At 53.9% G+C, this 19,153-nt stretch overlaps 2 protein-coding genes across 2 annotated transcripts in view; one reads left to right on the top strand and one right to left on the bottom strand.

Moving 5' to 3' along the window:
* Nucleotides 1-8,498, top strand: part of TMEM94 (transmembrane protein 94) — a 37,974-nt gene extending 29,476 nt beyond the window's left edge. Inside the window, exons 21-31 of the mRNA XM_075719400.1 lie at nucleotides 426-525; nucleotides 2,008-2,116; nucleotides 2,666-2,855; nucleotides 3,411-3,488; nucleotides 3,893-3,978; nucleotides 4,546-4,627; nucleotides 4,944-5,098; nucleotides 5,429-5,523; nucleotides 6,712-6,805; nucleotides 7,061-7,231; nucleotides 8,080-8,498. Of these exons, the coding sequence (XP_075575515.1) occupies nucleotides 426-525; nucleotides 2,008-2,116; nucleotides 2,666-2,855; nucleotides 3,411-3,488; nucleotides 3,893-3,978; nucleotides 4,546-4,627; nucleotides 4,944-5,098; nucleotides 5,429-5,523; nucleotides 6,712-6,805; nucleotides 7,061-7,231; nucleotides 8,080-8,152 (1,233 nt within the window). The 3' untranslated portion in view covers nucleotides 8,153-8,498. The remainder of the gene's footprint in view (nucleotides 1-425; nucleotides 526-2,007; nucleotides 2,117-2,665; nucleotides 2,856-3,410; nucleotides 3,489-3,892; nucleotides 3,979-4,545; nucleotides 4,628-4,943; nucleotides 5,099-5,428; nucleotides 5,524-6,711; nucleotides 6,806-7,060; nucleotides 7,232-8,079) is intronic.
* A 5,502-nt stretch (nucleotides 8,499-14,000) lies between these two features.
* Nucleotides 14,001-19,153, bottom strand: part of CASKIN2 (CASK interacting protein 2) — a 29,884-nt gene continuing 24,731 nt past the window's right edge. The window contains exons 12-20 of the mRNA XM_075719559.1: nucleotides 18,880-19,001; nucleotides 18,309-18,390; nucleotides 18,103-18,197; nucleotides 17,771-17,881; nucleotides 17,554-17,655; nucleotides 17,285-17,423; nucleotides 14,789-16,960; nucleotides 14,349-14,667; nucleotides 14,001-14,097 (exon numbers count right to left, since the gene is read on the bottom strand). Coding sequence (XP_075575674.1) covers nucleotides 14,001-14,097; nucleotides 14,349-14,667; nucleotides 14,789-16,960; nucleotides 17,285-17,423; nucleotides 17,554-17,655; nucleotides 17,771-17,881; nucleotides 18,103-18,197; nucleotides 18,309-18,390; nucleotides 18,880-19,001 — 3,239 coding nt within the window. The remainder of the gene's footprint in view (nucleotides 14,098-14,348; nucleotides 14,668-14,788; nucleotides 16,961-17,284; nucleotides 17,424-17,553; nucleotides 17,656-17,770; nucleotides 17,882-18,102; nucleotides 18,198-18,308; nucleotides 18,391-18,879; nucleotides 19,002-19,153) is intronic.

The following is a 19,153-nucleotide window of genomic DNA, read 5'->3' as shown; positions in this document are numbered from 1 at the left end:
GCAGATTTTAAAAAAAAATCCATTAGGCCTGGTTTTAGAAAGCAGGAACCCTTCCCCTGCTGTGTGTTGATGTGGCTGCAATTGAAATAGATCTAGTTGCTGGGAAACAGGACATAGTCTCTGATTAGATTCTCCATACAGGTGAAAAGTCCTTAGAAATCCTTGAGCACAGGTTTATCATGCTGATCTTACAAACTGTGAGGGTGAGAATAGACAGCTTGGTGTGTCAGTGCAGAACTTTAGCAGAAGCCTTTTTACAGTGGCTTGAGAAAGCCAGCTTCTGTCTGCCAGGACATCAGTTTGTATCTGATCTTGAAGTTGCATAATTCTGGGAATCATAATTCTCATTTCAGCAGTTCCCTCTGAAATGCCTCTTCCTCACACACACACTCTCCCCTGCTTAGTCTCTTCTTTCTCTTTTTCAGGCCAAACTCCCACGGGGGATCCACCAGGTGAGACCTCACCTGCAGAACATAGACAATGTGCCTTTGCTGGTGCCCCTCTTCACAGACTGCACCCCGGAGAGTAAGTGACACAGAGCCTGGGTCTGTCCTACTACTGCCCATGAACACCTTCCCCATCCATTTCCTCTGGCTCATCTGGGTGTGGACATGGGTGAAGGGAAGGGGATACAGTCCGGAAATCCAGAAGGGCATTTTGATATCAATGACCCTCTATTGCTACCTGTGGGAAGTCAGGTGTTAACTTTGTTTTAATGCAACTGTTCCCTAGCTACAGAATTGGGTTAAGAACCACTCCTTTCAATTTGCATCCCTAAGAGACACAGAAGCAAACATCCAAAATGCTACTGCTTTTTTTTATTAAATAAGCATTATCAGTGTGCTAGGAGACTTTGATCTCTGCTCGCAACCCTCGCTGCCTTATATAACTTGGAAATCACTTCCCAGAAGTGTTTTCCTCTGGCAGTTGCTGTTAACGCCTTCTGCTGCTTTGCAGAGTTTTTGATTGCAGAGACCAGAAAGGACAAAATTTCTTTATCTCTCTGAGAGATACAATTTTATCTAAGAAAGGGGTTGAGCACGCAGCTGGCTAATACCTGTCCAGTCTACAGTAAAAGTGCCAAGCACCATTATAATTCAGCATTTTAGGTACCTCTGGGCACAGTTTACAGTGCCAGTGAGAACCAGTTACAGCCCAGTCTGCCTAGGCATTCAATGCCCAGTAGATTTCCTTTCTTTTTGACAGAAGTGGCAGTTCCTCATGTCATCTAACCCCTCACTGTGCTGCAGATCTGGGTACACCAGTCATTTAGATAAGTTGTTTACACAGGAATCTGCAGAGGGCTGGTTTGGTGTTGTTTTTTTTTTTTTTTTGCCTAGAGCATTCTAGAAAATTCATATACACACAGAGCACTGTGCACAGAGCTACAGAAGAAAAATCGGATCAAACACCAGCTTTGATTTAGAGGCCCCAGGAGGATGTTGATAAAAAGACTGATGAAGGCTAGAGGTAGTGGTGGGAGTGCAGGAACAGGGACTGGCTCGGAGTATGGCTAAGCTGCTTTTAGAGCTGTTTGTTATATTCCCTCTGTTCCTTTAGACTTCAAACAGTAGTGATGTGGTGCTGAGCAGGATGTAAAACTTGTGTATTTACTTTAGGTTTGAATTATTTAGGTTTATTTAATTTCTGCTGTTTTCTAACAAGACCATTTGATGCTGAAGCCATCTGTATTATATACCCAGGCTATACCTACAGCTCTGGTCTGAAAGAGATGTGCTAGAGATGCAAATCTCTGGGTCACAGTTCTGTGAAGCGCAGCTCAATTCCTGCAGGAGTTAGGTATACAGGGCACTTGGACTGCAATTAATTAGCTATCTGATTGTGTACTTTGACTTTGTATCTCACTGTACGTGGCTGATGAATATCAGTTGGGGTAATTTTAAAACATCTGACTGCTTGTTATCCAGACTGGAAGGGGTGTGTGAAACACTGCATCTTTGTGTGCATAATGAGCTAACACACTGTGTTTCTTCTGTCCCTTTGCAGCCATGTGTGAGATGATCAAGATCATGCAAGAATACGGGGAGGTGACTTGCTGTCTGGGAAGCTCTGCCAACTTGCGGAACAGCTGCCTCTTCTTGCAGAGTGATATCAGGTGGGGCAGGATCCAGACTCCTCCAGCTGCCTTTGCCTTGAGCTTAGTGAGTGCCCAGCCATAGGTCGCACCAGACCTGTGGATTGTGCAGGGTGATGCTCACAAGTGCTCTGTCCATTATTAGCTGCATCTGTCTCCATAAGGGACATTTGGGTGGTACTAGATAGGATGATTACCTAGATCCCTTGACACACAGAGATGTTTTTCTCCATCGTTGAAAGAAAGCTGTTACTCTTGCATGCTGAACTATTGTGCACCCACTGGCGCTACAGATGCTTCTCATTGGGTAAAAGAGTGGAAATGCCCTTCTGGATCAACAAATTTATTGACCTTGAGCCACAAACCCAAGTATGTTTATTATTTCTCTGGGAATAACTGAAAGTCTAGGTGGATTGATCTTAAATTCACATCACAGCTCAGGACTTCTCTACCAGCAAGGTAGATAGACGTGACACAGCACAGCATGACTTTAGAAGCTGGACTGCAATGAAACTTAGTTTCTCCTCCGGGATGAGGACTTTCACTAATGCTCTTGTGTTGTCCTTGCAGTATAGCACTGGACCCACTCTACCCATCTCGCTGCTCCTGGGAGACTTTTGGCTATGCCACCAGCACCACCATGACTCATGTCTCTGATGAGCTCACTCCACTGCAGCTCTCAGGGCAACTCAACAGCCTGCCTTGCTCCATGTCCTTCCGCCAAGAAGAGAGTACCAGCATCATCAGGCTTATAGAGCAGGTAAGCCAGGCATATCCCCTCTCCGGTACTCACCCCTCTGCCTGAAGCTCACAGAGCAAAGCCAGGAGCCGATGCGAGCATTCTTGTTGAATTGCCCACAGTAAGCTGCCAGTGTTAGCTTTGCTTCTGTCTCCTGTCCTTTGTTCAGGAAGCACAACAGAGGTACTCTTCTGCCTGGCCCTACTGGTCCAAGGTGTAGGGGGTGGTTTGGGAATGGTGCCTTGTGGCAGCAGAACTTGAATACTGTTCAACTGGATAAAGTATAAACTTTCAGACTTCCTTAGCCAGACAACAGTGCACTGCTAGGCAGAAGTGTTACCCCAGAAAAGCCAGGAGGTTTAGACAAACCTACCCCTTGGCTAAATTATGCCTTTCCTTCACAACCTCTACATTTAGGCAGGAGACCTTCCCCTTTTGCTTACAATGTGTCCAGATCCTCTCCCCTCCCACTTCCCCTGCAGGCCACATGTTCTGCCCCTGCCTGCCAACAATTGCTCTTGGCTGGTAACTGCTCCCATCACAGTGAGTGCTCTGAGGGCTTGTGCTTCCTTCCAGGCCAGGCATGCAACATATGGGATCCGCAAGTGTTTCCTCTTCCTGCTGCAGTGCCAGCTGACCTTGGTTGTCATTCAGGTGAGTCCTGGCCTGGCTGGGGACAGCATTTAGCTCAGGGGACAGGAGTGCTAGCACAGATAATGGGTGGCTGCAGTGGGGCACCCTTGCAAGAGAGGAAGGTGGCTTTCAGTCAGGTTTACACAGCATGTTTGGGGAAGTTACAGATAGAGATTATGTACATTGCGTACATTGCCCCTTCTCCCTGACCCTCCTACAGAGGTTTCTTTCCAACCCCTTTTTCCCCTGGAGAAAAGCATCCCCTGTGGCACCTGCCCCAGCAACCTGGAACATGTAGAGAGGCTGTGCAGTAGCAGCCTAGTTACCAGCTCATCCCAGAGTTTTTGGGGGGGATGGTGGCACCTTGGGTAATAATACTGGCCTAGCACTGCTCACACTCTTCACTCTGGATTGTTCTTGTCCAGTTCCTCTCCTGCCTGGTGCAGCTGCCCCCCATCCTCAGTACCACAGACATTGTGTGGCTCTCCTGTTTCTGCTACCCACTGCTCAGGTGAGTCTATCAGACAGGGTGGAATGTCCTGCCTCCCACCCACAGGATGCACAGACCAGTCCCCTAGCCTCACTGTGTCCATGTTAAAAGAAAGCTGACATCACCCACAGCACGCTAAGGCAGCTGCAAGGATTATTCCAAGCGCCTGTGTTCACAAGGGGCTTGGAAACACAGAGAGCAGCATTTGTGTGCTGCTGTGTTAGCCCTGCCTGCTGTCCAAGAGTTACTATTATCTTGTGGCTTGAACCTCCAGCTGAAGATCATCTTCCTGATACTGTTGCACTGGCTGGAGTGTGATGGAGAGCCTAGGGTGTAAGGCAGAGGCCAAGGTACCATGGGTGTTTTTTTCCTCATCACACATTTGGAGGTCACCTCTCTCCCTGTCTGCACCTGCCATGAATGACACCTTTTACAGCATATGCTTAAGGCAGTGGCCAGAGAGGTGCCAATGCTCCAAGCAGTCTGAAGAGGTTATATGGGTTCAAATGTTAGACACAGACAAAAAGAAAAAAGCAATAGTTCTGGTGCCTGAACTTGTTACTGAGAGACTAACTTACATTTCTCCAGCATCTCGCTCCTGGGCAAGCCTCCCCACAGCTCCATCATGACCATGGCAACAGGAAAAAACTTGACTTCCATTCCTAAGAAGGTGGGTGGCCCATCAGATTAAAATTGTTCAGACAGTTTTCTACTTTGTCCCAGTGTTGATGCGTAGCTGAGGCCCTGTGCCTTCCCAGCTCCCTTGGTACATTGATCCATGGCATAAGCCATGCTATCCAGAAGCCTGACACGGACAAGAAGGGAATCCCTTAGTGCTGGCATGCCCACAGGGCAGATCCAAAGTGCAGCATCTCATCTGTACTGCAGCTTGTCTTTTGCAGCCACTGATTCCCTGATGGTTTATTTGGGGGAGGTTGGGCCAGTGACACGCCCATGTCATCCTCCTACCTCTTCGTTATTCACAGACTCAGCATTACTTCCTGTTCTGCTTCCTGCTGAAATTCAGCCTGACCATCTGTTCCTGCCTCATCTGCTTTGGGTTCACACTGCATGAGTCCTGCAAAGAGGTGAATGATACCAGCCTCAATCTCACAGCCTGCTCCTCCATCATGCAGCACAGGTGAGGAACTGAGCCTAGCACACACACCCCTCACCCTGCAGGGCCTGTTGCTCTTGCCCTTCCCAGGTAGGACTGATTCCTGCCTAACAAGCCTCAGACTCTTGCATGATCCAGCTATAACAGCTATACAGAGGGTTGGGTGCTCTCCCTATAGCCTTGACAATTGCATTTTTGGGCCACTTAACTGTTGCCTCCTGATATTAGGACAGCCTGACTCCCAGCTCACACTTAGTTCTCTCAGCTATCAGGGGAGGACATGGCCCTGGTGGGAACCAGTCAGACAGTAAGTGCCCACTGTTGACTTCTTTCCTGTGTCCTTTCATTTACTAGCAATACTAAGGAAGCTCCTGACTGGTTTGGGACATTCTCCAATGCTCTTCTTGTAGCCCAGAAGCTCACAGCTGGCCTGATTGTTTTACACACAGGTAAGTCCCTGTTCCCAGACACAGTCCCCTTCCCCACTCTGGGGGAAAACTTGCATCCTTTGCCTCTTTCTTTGTCCCCTATGCCAAGAGCACAGACTCCCTGGTAGAAGCAGACACTGCAGTAGTCTCTCAGCACAGGCATAAAGCCCCTTACCTTATTAAGCATTGCCCTAACAGATTAAAGGCAGCACCTTCGGAGCTGATTCTTCCTCTTACCAGCCTGGTGAAGTGCTAATTCTTTACCAGTCTGACCAGAAGAACAGCACCCTTCTTTGCCTTCCTGCAAATCAGCTAGCAGCGTCCTGCAGCTCTCAAAAAATATTGCATGCCTCAGAAGTCTTTATATGCCTGCTGCCATTTTGTGAAGCACCCCATTTCCTTCCCCCAAACAGCACTGGTGCAGCTGTGATTACCCTGGAGCTGGAAGCCTTCTTAAACCCTCTGGAGGGGTGGGGAGCCAGTCCCTGGCTGACCCTCATCACCTGCACACAATTGCCTGGCAGAGTAGGTCCAGCTGCTCTCTGATGACCTTAAAGGGTCTCTGCTCCCTTTCCACTATGTTGTGGTGCTGTGCCTTGATGTCAGGCAGAGAATTGCATGTTGAGATGTGTGGGGTGTCTAGGCTAACAGAAATGCTTTCTGATTTGAGAGGCAGCCCTGCTTTGGAGAGAGGTAGGATGCATTACTGTTTTATCTCCTTCAGGTCACCGAGGCTAGGCAGGGATGCCCTGCCTGGCAGGTACAAAATGCTGTTTTGAAGAGCCCAAGCAAAAGCTGTGCAAATGCTCTGTCCTGTGCAGACAGCTCTGGGTCTCTGGCTAAATATCTTTGGGCTGGAACTTTCCACTGGTGCAGGCCTGCAGTGACCCAGAGACAAGGGCACCCCCTCCTGCTCCCTAGTTCTGGTCCTTTGCCTGATCTGCTTTAGCATGCCAGGCTGCAAACCAACCTTGGCATCCCCACAGTGAGTAATCCTGTGCAGTACTACTACTGCATTTCCCCCAGCCCTGCATATTTGGGGACTTGGAGCTGCTGTGGGGAGTCTGGTCTGAAAGAACCTTGAGTGAAAGGTTGGTTTCAGGGATGTAAACCCCATATCTCTTTGGAGTAATAGCTGTTGATGTATATTGTAAAGTGTTGTATCTGCGTGTGATGCTAAATAACCCCCTTTTCCATCTGTCCCCATAGTGTTCATATCCATCACCCACGTCCATCGCACCAAGCCATTGTGGAAGAAGAGCCCGCTCTCCAACCGGTGGTGGACGCTCACTGTGGCTGTTGTGTGAGTATCCCCAGGCCTTGATGAGGCATTCCAGAATGCTGGAGGAAGGAGGGAAGGAAGGAAGACCTGCTCCAGCACCAGTTTGCTGGTGCTGAGAAAAATGATAGTACAAGGCAATTGTTCTCCGCTGCTGAATTGGTGAAGGGTCTCTGCTGTGAACTCAGGAGTGTTACATCTGGGCCTGAACCCTGATCTGCAGATCCTGGGAAGCTTGCTAGCTCTGCTGAGATTTGTTATGTCTGTTTATGTTCTTAGATTGCTGGGGCAAGTGGCACAGACTGTGCTGGACCTGAAACTCTGGGAAAACCTCAATTCTTCACTGACTTTTAACCACGTTTCCATCTCCCCGGTCTCATGGCTCCTGGGTTTTCTTTCCTTGATCCTTGTGGTTATCATCAATGAGATTGTCAAGCTGCATGAAATCAGGTATGGAGGTAGTAGGGAAGATGGGGAGAAAGGGCTGGAGCCTTACTGCAGCCTGGCCTTGAGCTGCAGAAAAATGGTGCACAGGGAACAGGGTGGGGAATAAAAAGGAAAAGATGATTGCATTGTGTAAATCACCTGGCTATTGTGTGCAAGCTCATGTTCCGCCTTTCAGAGAGGAAGTGCAGAGGAGGAAAGAGGGTCGGGGAATGGCAGTGGCAGTGATTGGGAGCAGGAAGGGAGACCAAAATTTCCTTATCTCAAACCAATGAGAGGGAGACAGCCAAGGTCTATGAAATACCAGTATGGAATTGGAGAGGGCTGTTCTCTCCATCTCGTCCCATGAGGACAGAGAGGCATTGAATCACAGTAGAGGAAATACGTCTTCACACAGTGCCTGGACTGTGGGACTCATTTTCACGGGAAGTGGCTGAAGCCAAGAATTAGTAGCAGGCAAAGTGACTGGCTGTTCTTCCTAGCACAGGGGGCAGCTGGAGCTGGGAGTTAACGCTAATGAGCATTGATTCAGGAAATGGGTTGGTGAGGAAAAGCAGCGGGAATTACAGGGAACCCTGATGGGGACAGAGGTGCTGTCTCTGTTCCTGGGAAGGATTTCTGGACCTTTGTCTGCTGTGTCTGTGGTGCTGGAGATGGGCCTTGGCTGGATGGGGTAGGACTGAGACTGTGAGGGTTGCTCTCTGGATTCAATTCCCCTCCCAGGGTACCATAAGGCCCAGGCCAGAGGCTTCCCGGCTTCTTGGGGCTGTGCAGCTCTGGAATCACAGTGGGGCAGCCTTGTTTGCTTTTCACCCCTCCACGTGCTGACTTTTTTTTTCTTCTGCCTTCTCCAGGGTCCGGGTCCGTTACCAAAAGAGGCAGAAGTTGCAGTTTGAAACAAAGCTGGGGATGAATTCGCCATTTTGAACGCTCCCAGCTCAAGTTCCCTGGAGCCAGGGCCACACAGCCGCATTCTGCACTGGGAGAGTGGCTGCACCAAAGGCTCAGGGAGTTTCTCCCTCACATGTGCAAACCAGACAGCCTCCTTGCAAAACTACATCAGCACCTTTCAGGGGGCCCCAGGCAGGGCACTGCTATCAGGATTCCCCCAGCAGGTATGCAGCCCCTCCCCAGCCTGCTAGGGTACTCCCAAGGGAGCCTGCAAGCTCTGGTGGCTGTTCAGGCTGCTCTTCTTTTATTTATTTATTACTAGAGGTTTTTGTTAGTATCGTGGTAATGCTGAAATGAAGTGACTCCTTCCCTCTGTGGGAGCAGATGGATTTCCTTGACCTGGCAGGAGAATCTGGGGCCAGCAGGGTAGACATAGGGCTGCTGAAGCAAGAGATCTGTATTGAAACCCATTTTGGTTTTCCATCTCTGCGTGCTCTCCTGGATGATGTGTGTGTGCATGCCTGTGTGTGCCCTCACTCACCTCCCTGTCCCTGTGTCCTGGGGCAAAGGAGCCACCTCTCTTGCAGCTCCAGGAGTGCTGGGTGCCAGGTGGAGACTGGAGCTCTCATTCCCAAGGAGCAGGGTGCTGGGAAAGCCCCTGCGACTGCCAGGCTGTGCCAGGCCTGCCCTCTAGTGTTGTTGCTGTAGCCATATGCCAGCTGTTGAGTGCTTCAAGAGAAGAGGGATGAGACAGGACTTTGAGAAAAGCTGTCCACATTTGACCCTAGTGATCTGGTGTGGAGGGAGTCAGGAGGGCAGCTCTGTCTACATGGCTCAGCTTCCTCCAGCCCTGTTAAACCAGCTCTTATCTGCTTTAACAACGCCCAGGGAGGTTTATAACTGTCCTCATTTTTGTGATTCAAATTGCTGGTCTGCTTCAGTAAAATGCCTGCTTGAGAGGGACATAGCTAGAGATAAAACCTGAAACCTGCCTATCCTGCTGTGGGGAGAAAGAGAGAGAAGGACGTCTTTCTAGGCAGGATATCTGTATCTTGCAGTTGTGACTAACATGGAGCTGGTGCACGGCTCCTTTCCCAGTCCTAGGATTGTGCTGCATCTGCTACTTGCGCTCCAAGGCACAAGGAACCTCCTCATCGTGTCTTTCTGTGATAGTGTTTGGAAGTCTCTCCCCTCCATGCTGCTGCCCTCACATCTGTTCCCTGCTTTTCTGGAGGTCTCTTCTTCATTTAACTGGGGGAACCGGCCTTGAGGCCTGCTGCAAACCATGATTTGCCCCAATGCAGCACATGTGCTCTTGAGCTCTGAACAGACCCCAGCTGTACTGGGAACACTGGTGCCGTTGTGGGCTGACAGTCAAGGGCCACACAGCAGCGCACAGGGTTGGCTACTGGAATATTTGCAGCTCATGGAGCTATTGATTCCCTTCCTATTTCTAAAAACTGGCTAAAGCTGGTAAATCCTGGCACTATTCTTGCTCCCACTGTTAACACTACAATGTACCTGAGACTAAAAAAATGGCTGCTGGTCCTTCCCTGGCAGGCAGGGAGCTGGCTGGGAACCCCCAAGCTCTGCCCTGCTGCTCCACCTTGTCTTCCTTACATTTCAGCATAACCACAGAGCATGCACACTACTGCATGTTTCTAAGCAATAGCCTTCTCCCTGCTGTGGGTCTGGAAGGAGAGCAAAGTACAGCCAGCCTCTGAGCTCTGGGGACAGCCAGAGGGTGCTGGAGGGGGACAGCTGGGGGTGTTGAGAGGCCTCGACCCTGTTCCTAAAGCTGGAGAGTGGATGTTTAAGATTCCATGCTGCTGGCAGGGTTGCATAGGATAGGGAGCCAGCAGCTCACTGGGGAAACACAGGGCTGCTCTCCTGCAATGCAGCATTACCAGGCCACTCCTGCTTGCAGAGTGGGTCTGCTCACCTTTGCCAGTGAGGCTGAACTCTGCCTTCACTCCTCTTGGGCCTGCAGAGCTGCCTGGCTCAGGGAGAATAAAACCTGCATCTTTCTCAGTCTCACTTAAGTCACTAAATGTCAGCTCCAAATCTGTTACCCCTGGTACCTGAGAAATCAGCTTTTCTTTCTGATGCCAGGGTCTGCTAGCAGGTGGGATACGGTCTCCTCTGTGGCCGAGCTGAGCGGGAGTAAGAGCCAGCACCAAGCTGTTCACTGCTATTCCTGCAGAGCAACCTTCCCCCCCCCAAAGACCTTAGTTCTTGCCCCATGCCACTAACTGTTGTAGGTGATAAAAGGCAGCAGATACCGGGGCTTCCTGCTGGCCACACCTTCCTCTGGAGGAGGCACCTCCAAGGTTTCCTTCTCTGGGTGATCACAAATGTTTATTCTCCTGCACCCTCCCTCCCCTGCTAGCCTTGGAGGGAGCCAAGGCATATGAATGGGGCCTTTTGGGTGGTCTCGCCAATGCCATCCTTCCCTTGGCCACTGAGGTACCCAAGGGTCAGGGTGCACGGCTTCAGAAATTTCCTACATCAAGATGTTTTTAAATGGTGTATATTTTATATTAAATTTTTTGGGATGTATGTAAAAATACTTGATTTGTATTAAAACTTGTAAATTGTGTAAAAAAAAAAAAAAAAAAAAAACCAACCCCAAAACCAAAAAAACCCAGAACACCAAACCAACCCAGCCCCACATGCATCCAGTGTATGAATGGTAATAAATGAGTGTCTTGGATAGCACACACAGTGAGAGTGGGAGGGAGTTTGAACCCAGTGAAGCAAGGAGATAAAAATGTGTATGGCTGCTTGGGTCATAGGATCTGAGTTACCTGGCTCACCTGTTGTAGGGATACAGCCCGAGAGCTTGATGCTCCTGGGACACAATCCTGGCACTTTTTCCCACTTCCTGCTCAGCTTTGGGCAAATCTATCCATCTCTGCATGCCTCTTCCTACAGAGTAACAGTCAGATTACCTCATGGTCTCCTGGATCCCAGGCACGGTTTGAAGCCCTCTGGATGAAAGGGCAGGGGCGAACTGGAACAGGCACTGCGAGCACTGGAGAAAAGCACTGTGGCAAGACCAAGAGGCCTGGCCTTCTTGTTCTGAGCAAAGCAGGACCTGGTGTCACTGTGGCCGCACTTTGATCATGAAGGAGGATGGAGGAGCGCTTTGCCTCGCAGGCGGGGGTAGCCGTGGCTTCAGCTGTTGCCAAAGCTACACAGTGGGGCACTGAAGGCAGTGTTGGTCCCCAGCGCTCTCACCACACGTTACTGTCATGGTGGTAAGACTCAAACTGAACATTAACGTCGCTGGAGGCGACAGCGGGACTCTTACCAGAGGAGATTATCCGAGGAAACCCAGATCTTAAGCACTCAAGGGGCAGAATAAAGCTGATCCTCAAACTTCAAACAGAGCAGGAGACAAGCTTGTGCGATTTGACACGAAGGAGACAACTAGGCAAAACTATCAAAAGGGTAAAATATGCCCCACTGTTTAATAGAATTTAGTCTTAATGGATGTTAGTGGAAAACAAAACACATGATTAACACAAACAGAGCAGATGGTTTAAAATCTGTTGTCAGTCTGGTGATTACATGGGCTATTTTTTCCCCTCACTGTCTTGCTGCACAGAGCAGGTGCAGCCGGGGTCAGTTAGTCCCAGTTGCAGTGTACATAACTTACACACCATACAGTAGCTTCAAAATAGAGATCTTGAGCTTAAAAAATAGGCATTCTTCTGCAAAATCAAATGTTTAATTCCCTTATTGACGATGAGAGCAGCGTGGTGCTGCCCTCAGGTGGCTCAGACAGCGACAGCTCCACCCCAGTGTCCTCTTATCCCTGACCCTAGAGTACAAGACTTGCAGTTCTGGTTAGTAAATATATATAATAAATCACATTTAAAATATATACATTGGCCTTTAAAAAAACATTTACAGTTTATCAACACTGGAAAAAAAATAACTGGGCTTGTCCCAGGTTGACTCGTGAGAGTAAAAATCAGTTTTAAAAGGTTTCTACAAACCTTTTGATAAAGTGCCACTGGTTGGAGCTATTTAAAAACAATCGGGTCCACGATGTAGCACTTGCCTGTCAGACACGGTCATTTAAATACACTCAATGTGATGTATAAATCAGAGCAACCAACTAGCCAGGGGAGAAGTTGTCTTAACTGCCTCAAACTGACCTCAAGTCCCAGCCAACAATATTTTTTTTCAGGGCTTTTCTGTCTTTGCTTTTCAGCCTAGAAGCCAGGCAGGCACCTCCTGCCCGCCCATCCCGTGGCGCAACTGCCGCTCGTGAGTGGAGGCCCTCAGGAACGTCCAGGCGGGCTCTGCTCGCAGGGGCTGCTCCCCTTTCCGTGCAAGGGGACAAGGGGGTGCAAACAGTCCAGTTCAGTCGCAAACTCCTGAAAGGATTGGGAAGCAACTGCCTCTTCAGCCACCTTCTCCCTTTCCAGTTTGGTTTTGCATTGGTGATTTTTTTAAAAAGGGGGGATATGTGGATTTTTTTTTTTCCCTTTGTTTGGAATTTTTGTAGCAAATGGCACTTTAGTACAATCTTAGGTTCCCTTCTGGTCCTCTCATGCTTTCATTTGCTTGGCATGCCGAGCGCAAGCCAAGTTCGGGGCTCTTGGACATATTTAGACATGCACTACTAAACAGATCCTGCTAGAGAAATCTGTCTTCAAGCTATGCAGCCGTTCCTACTGCTTGGATGCAATGAGCTATCGCTGCTGTTCCCCTGCTGCAGCCACGGGTCTGTGACCGCATCCAGCCTGTATGCACAGTAGCTGTTACAGAGCTGAATTCACCCAGTGCACGCGGGGTCACCTCTCCCGCTGGGTTTTAGTGCTGCAAGGAAGCATCTCACAGAGTCCCAAACGCTGCTACTGTTTAACAACGCTCAGAGAGGAGTTTGTGCCAGCAGCTCCCCGCAGGGAGGAGGAGTGGGAAAAGGGACCATTTTCTCCCCGAAAAAGCGGTAAGGGAGGAAAAAAAAAAAAAAAAAAAAAAAAAGAGCACTAACCATGCTGCTACTTCACCCTGGAAGCAGCGGGGTGGTGGCTTACGTAGGCACGGTGTTGGCAGAGGGCAGCCTCCATTTAGCAGCACGATCCAGCCAGGCTGGCACCAATGTGCAGGCCTTTGGCGCTGCCATCGCCATCCTCATCGCTCTGGGGAAGGGGCAGGTAGACCTCCATGTCTGGCAGGGCTGTGGCAGAGCATCCACTGCTTTGCAGGCTGCGCCAGCCCCGTCTCAAGGGGTTTGTGGGTCCCACCGGAGGGATTTCGATCCACTTGGATTACACGCTGCCTGGCGCTGACGCGTTTGGAAAAGCAACAAATAAAAGCAGAAAGGTTCCTTCTCGCTCCGCAAGCTGCCAAATTGCGACAAGCCCTGTCTTCTTCTAGCTGCTGTCAGGCCTTGCCAGGGCTGGGATCTGCTCAGTAAATAGCCAGCTCGGTGGCGGCTGCCCGGGGAGGTCTCTCCTTTGACACATTGTTGGCAGGGGATAAATAATAAGAGGCAGGACTCAGCAATGCAGCAGGGAAAGAGAAAGGTCCCTTGTGGAGGCTCCTCGGCTCTGTGCAAGGGAGCGAGGGCTTCTCTGTGGCCTCCAGGACTGCATGTGCAGCCCCTCTGGCCTCTCCTCCTGCTCCCAGTCTGGTGGGAAACGCCTGACCCCCTCGGAAACCAGCCCGCGGCCGTGCTGGCACGTGTCACGCGGAGCCGGGGCGAGCAAGGAGGGGCAGCTGCGTTCCCAGCCGCAGTGCAAAGTGTGGGGAGGGAGGCATCTGGAGAGACCTGGAGGCACCGCTTAGTGCTGGATCCGCTCTCCCCCCCTCACGAGGGGCACTGGTGGAGCAGCTGGAGGCGGGGAGGGGAAGGAGGGAGCAAGCCTCAGTCCAGCATCGCGTCCAGCTGGTCGGCCAGGTCATCGAACATGTTGCTGATGTCTTCCAGGATGTTCTTGGCTGAGTGCACGGCCCCGGGGTGGCTGGGGAGGAAAAGAAGAGAGTCAAAACACCGCCCAAAGGCTTCAGGTGCTGAGGCAGGGTTGGCCAGGCTGGACCCAACCCCCCCGGGGGCAGCCGGAGCTCAGCACGCAGCCGGACTCGAGCATGTGTGCCCTGGTGTGGCGCAGGCACGTGCCCGTGCACAGCCCTCACCTGCCCTCGCTGGAGGCTTCCCAATTCTGCCTCGAGGGGCCCAACCCCAGCATTTCCCTCACCCCCAGTGCTGCCTCACCTCTCCGCCTCCTCCGCCGTGATCTTCTTCTCGGCCGCCTGCAGCGCGGCAGCCAGCGTGGAGTTGGTCTGCTCCAGCCGCTGCTGGGCCAGGGCAGCCCCCGGGGCAGATGCCGATGGCTTCGCTGACACCTTGCTGCCCGCCTCCAGCATCAGCGAGCCAGGACCGGCCGGGGACCCGATCACATCCGGCACCGCCTCAGTGGCCGCCCAGGGAGCAACAGTGTGGCGGGAGGTCTGCAGGACCTGCTGGTAGATGGTCTTGGGCCCAGAGAAGACTAGCTTGGTGGATGCCACGGAGGTGTGCTTGGTGGGGACGTCTGCAAAGGAAGGGGACTCATGGCATGCGGTGGCACATGTCGTCCTCGCCTCTTGTACCAACCCAGAAGGGAGCCTCAGGCCCCACCACCGCCTCGGAGACACCCCCACAAGCCCACATACCTGGAGCAGGTGTCCTCACCACGGCGGTGCCAAGCAACTCCGCGGGGCTGGGGGCTTTGGTGGGGCTTGGTGCCTTCTTCATCCCCTTCTCCAGCGACAAGATGCTTTTCTCTATCTCGGCAATCCTGAACTCTACACTGTCATCGTCAAAGGCATCCCCAGCCAGCCCAGCCTGCGGCACCGGTGCTGGCACGGCGGGGCCCGCGATGCTCACTGCTTGGGCCTGGGCGTACTGGGGTGCAGGGCTGGCCCCCGCCTCAGCCTGCCCTGCCATGCTGAACGCCTTCAGCACCGCCTGCAGTGGCTCCCGCTCCCTGAAGCGGGGCCGGCGCTTCACCGTGTCCGACTCGGTGAGGTTGAACTCCAGCACAGGCGGCTCCTTGGTGGCAGCAGGTGCTGCCAGCTCCTTCCCAGAGGAGCAGGGGGGCTCCACTGGCTGGGAACTGGGCTCTGAGTCCGACATGGCTGCATCGGTCTTGGGGTGCCCAGTGGGCTTTGGCCGCTGTTTGATGGTTAAGTTGCCTTCTTCTGCAAAGGGGATGCACTCGCTGGAGCTGTTCTGGGAGGATGAGGAGGAGACCCCCGGCTTGGCCTCCTCCTCCGTGTCCGAGCAGGCGTCTTCCCGCCCGCCCTGTGCAGCCATCTCTGTCATGGGAGCACTGGGCTCGCTGAATGTCCGTCTCCGTGGCTTGCTGCTCTCAAAGGGGTCCCTGCCGGCATTGGAAAGTGCGGCGCTGCTGGTGTCACCGCCATTATAGGACTCATCGTCCGCATCTGCCCTGGGGAGACAGTCCTGAGCCACGTGCAGCGGTTTCGGGGCCAGGAGGGGCTTGGGTGGACTCGGCCCCGGTGTCCCCTCCAGTGCAGCCGCCAGGCTCTTCACCGTCCTGCCACGGCTGGCATCACCGGGGCTGGCACCCGCATCAGCCACGTCCTGGGGGGCTGCGGGCTGCCGCTCGGTGTCAGGGGGCTGCTCACCATCTGCCTCAGCTGCGAGGGCACTGGAGACGGAGCTGAGGCGCTTGGGAGGTGGCGGCGGAGGGCCCTTGCGCTTGGCCCGGATGGCAAAGGACTGGCTGCGGGTCACCTTGGCATCTGTCTGCAGACAGGCCCGTGGCATCTGGCTGCGGCCCGGCCGCCGCGTCAGGGTGGCATAGGAGCCCAGGGTGCTCGTGGGTGCCCCCTCCTCCTCCTCATGCTCCCCGTCCGACAGTGCGTAGCGGTTCAGGCTGTGTGAACGCTTCTTGTACTTGAAGCCTTCGCCCCCGTTGTGCTGCTCCCCAGCCTGCCAGGCGCCCGGGGCCACCCCAGCCGCGGGCGGCATAGCGGGTGGCTCCGCAGGGCCGCACTGGCTGTGCAGGTAGGAGAAGGCTTTTTGGGCTGACGCTTGCAGGCTGCTCTTCTGTCCAGAGGAGACAGAGGGGTATGGGTGTGCCAGGGTCTTGGGCTGCTCCGCTCCCAGGAGGGAAGGGACCGTCGGGGATTTCAAGGAGACATGCGGGTACATGAAGACGTATGGGGCTGTCGCCTTGCTGGGGGTCTGGGGAGGGGTACAGGGGGTGACTGCTGGTGTCCCAGCACCTTTCTGAGCCACCGGCCGGGCGTACTGATCCGTGCCTTCGGGAAGGTTCCTCTCCTTGAGAGGGCTGCCCCCACCACCGTTGGCATAGCTGTTCAGCCCCTCGGGGGAGATGAGCTTCCCATAGGGCTCGGGACTGGGCCGCCCTGGCAGGCTGGCCGGGCTCTCCTTGCTGTGGGGCGGCACGCAGGACTGCCCGCTGCTGCTGCTGCTCTCCCCGCTGCCCAGGCTCTCCTGCGAGGGGCTGGAGAGGTGCCGGGACAGCACGTTGTCCTGCGAGTGCCCCGAGCCCCGGGACCGCACCCCGATGCTCTCCTGGCTCCGTGACATCCCCTGGCTGCTCTTGATGCCGAGCGTCTCATGGCAGCTGTTGGACATGGCCGTCTGGAGCTCGTAGCTGAGCTCACTGTCCTGGAAGGTCATCATTTTGGGGGTATGTGGGGACTGGCACTCCCCATTCTCCAGTGACTCAATGGTGACAATGTCCAGGGCACCAGGGACCTTGCGTCTCGCCAGAGTTGCTTCTGCTTGGTTGAGGCTTTTGCGGAGGTCTCTGAGCTTCTTGACAGCCAACATGATCTTCTTCTGGTGGCCTGCAGGAAGGTTGCAACAGGAAGGGGACATTAGGTCAGCTCTGGCCCCCAAGGACTTTGTTTCCTGGCCAAGAAGAGCCGTGGGCAAAGGCCTCCAGGACATCCAAACCCTGTCTATGGGAGGAGATAAACTATGGCTGGTGTTCACCTGGCTCAGCCTGGCTCCAGCCTACCAAGGGGAGTCCTTACGGAGAGCTACGAACTGCCCTTTCCAAGTGCGCAGGACATGCCTGCACCTCCCAGCCTGAGGGAGAACGGGATGTGGGAACCTGGGTGGGAAACTTGGCTGCCTTGGGCCACCCCAGCACAGTGGCAGGGACTCACCCAGCTTGTTGATGCCGATCTCTTGCAGATCCTCCCACGTCAGGTCCGTTACGATGGTGATGGAGTCGTAGCCGTTGTTCACCAGCTTTTTGTGGTACTGGGGCAAACCAATGGCACTGAGCCAGTCCATCAGGTCAGCCTGCAAAGAGCACAGAGACACTGCCGTGAGCATCGAGGGATGTCCTGTCCCATCCTGGGGGAAGGTGGCTCTGAGAAAAGACCTGGGGAAAAGAGGGTGCCGGACTGAAGCCCTGGTGCCCGGGACTCACCGGGATGTAGTTGGGCAGCCACTCAGCAATGCTGAGCTGCCCAATCTCGGTGGAGATCTTCTTCCTATGGCCTGGTTTGGTCACACCAATGGCTGTCAGATCCTAACGTAAGCAGAGTGGGACTCTGGTTAGCAGTGGCACGGGAAGCACGGGGCAATGGGTACCCACCGCCAGCAGTTCCAGGAGGTGCTGGCTGCGGGGGAAGGACCAGCCTTACCTCTGGGGTCATGCGGCTGATAGTGGGGACATCGTAGCCGGCATTGAGGAAGTTGGCAGTGTACGACTCCAGCTGGAACTCGCTCAGCCAGTTGTAAATGGCTTCTGCATCCTGGGAAGGGGACAAAGAGCAAGCCCGTGACGGTGGCTGCAGGGGCTGGAAGGACCTGGCTGCTCCAGGCAAGATGACAGGACTTCCTTGGGCAAGACCCACCTGTCCCCACCATCCCCAAGACCCAGTTCCCTGTGTCCCCAGTGCAGCCAGAGCTGGGCTGAGAGCCCCAAATGTGGCCCTCCCACCTGGCACACCAGGTCCTCAGTTGGCCCAGTTACCTTCCCCTCAAGGAGCTGCTCAGGCCGCAAGAACTGGTGGGAGAAGACCCTGTCTCCAGGGGGGCAGCTGCCCAGGTTCTGGTGGCCCTGTGGCCCTGGCAGAGAGGAGAGAGAGAACGGTCACAGGGGTGCTTGGGCAGCAAGCAGCCCCCAGGGCCGGGGGGACAGCTGTCCCCAAGGCCCCGTGGTGTGAGGACGTCCCTCACCTGGCGTGGAGGTCAACTGCCCATTGTGTGGCTCTGATCCCAAAAGGTGTTGCTGGAGGTCATCGCCGGTGGAGGGCAGCGGCTGTGAGAGAGGAGGAGTGAGCGGAGGAGGGACCTCCCTCCCTGTCCCCCCAGGTGGGTGCCAGGGTCCGCCTCACATCCCCGGGGATGGGACAGGGGTCCCCACACTGGGCTGCTGGGCACAGCTTCACTTAGTGAAGGGCTGGCCCCTTGCAAGCAATCTGGGCAGGATTTGGCTCAGGGCCCTTTTTATCTTCTCAGGTGACACAGGACATGGTACAGATGCTGTGTGGTACCAACCCCAGGCTCCAGCCCTGCTCAAAAGAGCCAGCTCTTCTCTGGGGGGCAACCAGGGCCCCCCAGGAGCATCTCCCCACTGAGTCCCAGCAGTGAATACATGTTTGGTGGAGGATGCTCAGCTTCTGCAGCCCCTCCTTTGCTAGGAGGTGCAGGGGGTGACAGGGAAGGGGCTGGGGCTCCATCTCCAACCCGAGCCAGCCCGGGGCAGCCCTGGGGGAGCAGCACAGGGGGAGCGGGGACTGGCACCTACCCTGGCGTTCTCGATGAGGATGCTGGTGCTCTGTCCGTTGGTGCCCTCGGTGCTCTGGCCGCTGCCGGCACTGCGGATGCTGCCGATGCTGCCCTCACTGCCCACACTGTTCCTGTCTCCTGCTGCTTGGGGCAGGCGGGGAGGCTGTCAGCAGCGCCCCGGGATCAGGGCTGACACAGGCACAGAGGTCCCCAGCAAGGGACCCGCATACCAATGCAGTGACACCAGTAAAAAACAGCCTCCCACGAGATCCCTCTGGCCACAGACGATCCAT

The sequence above is a fragment of the Pelecanus crispus genome, chromosome 12, assembly GCF_030463565.1.
Source record: "Pelecanus crispus isolate bPelCri1 chromosome 12, bPelCri1.pri, whole genome shotgun sequence".
Taxonomy (NCBI): Eukaryota; Metazoa; Chordata; class Aves; order Pelecaniformes; family Pelecanidae; genus Pelecanus; species Pelecanus crispus.
Note: the sequence above shows the minus strand (reverse complement) of the source record. Positions and strands in the feature narration are given on the sequence as shown.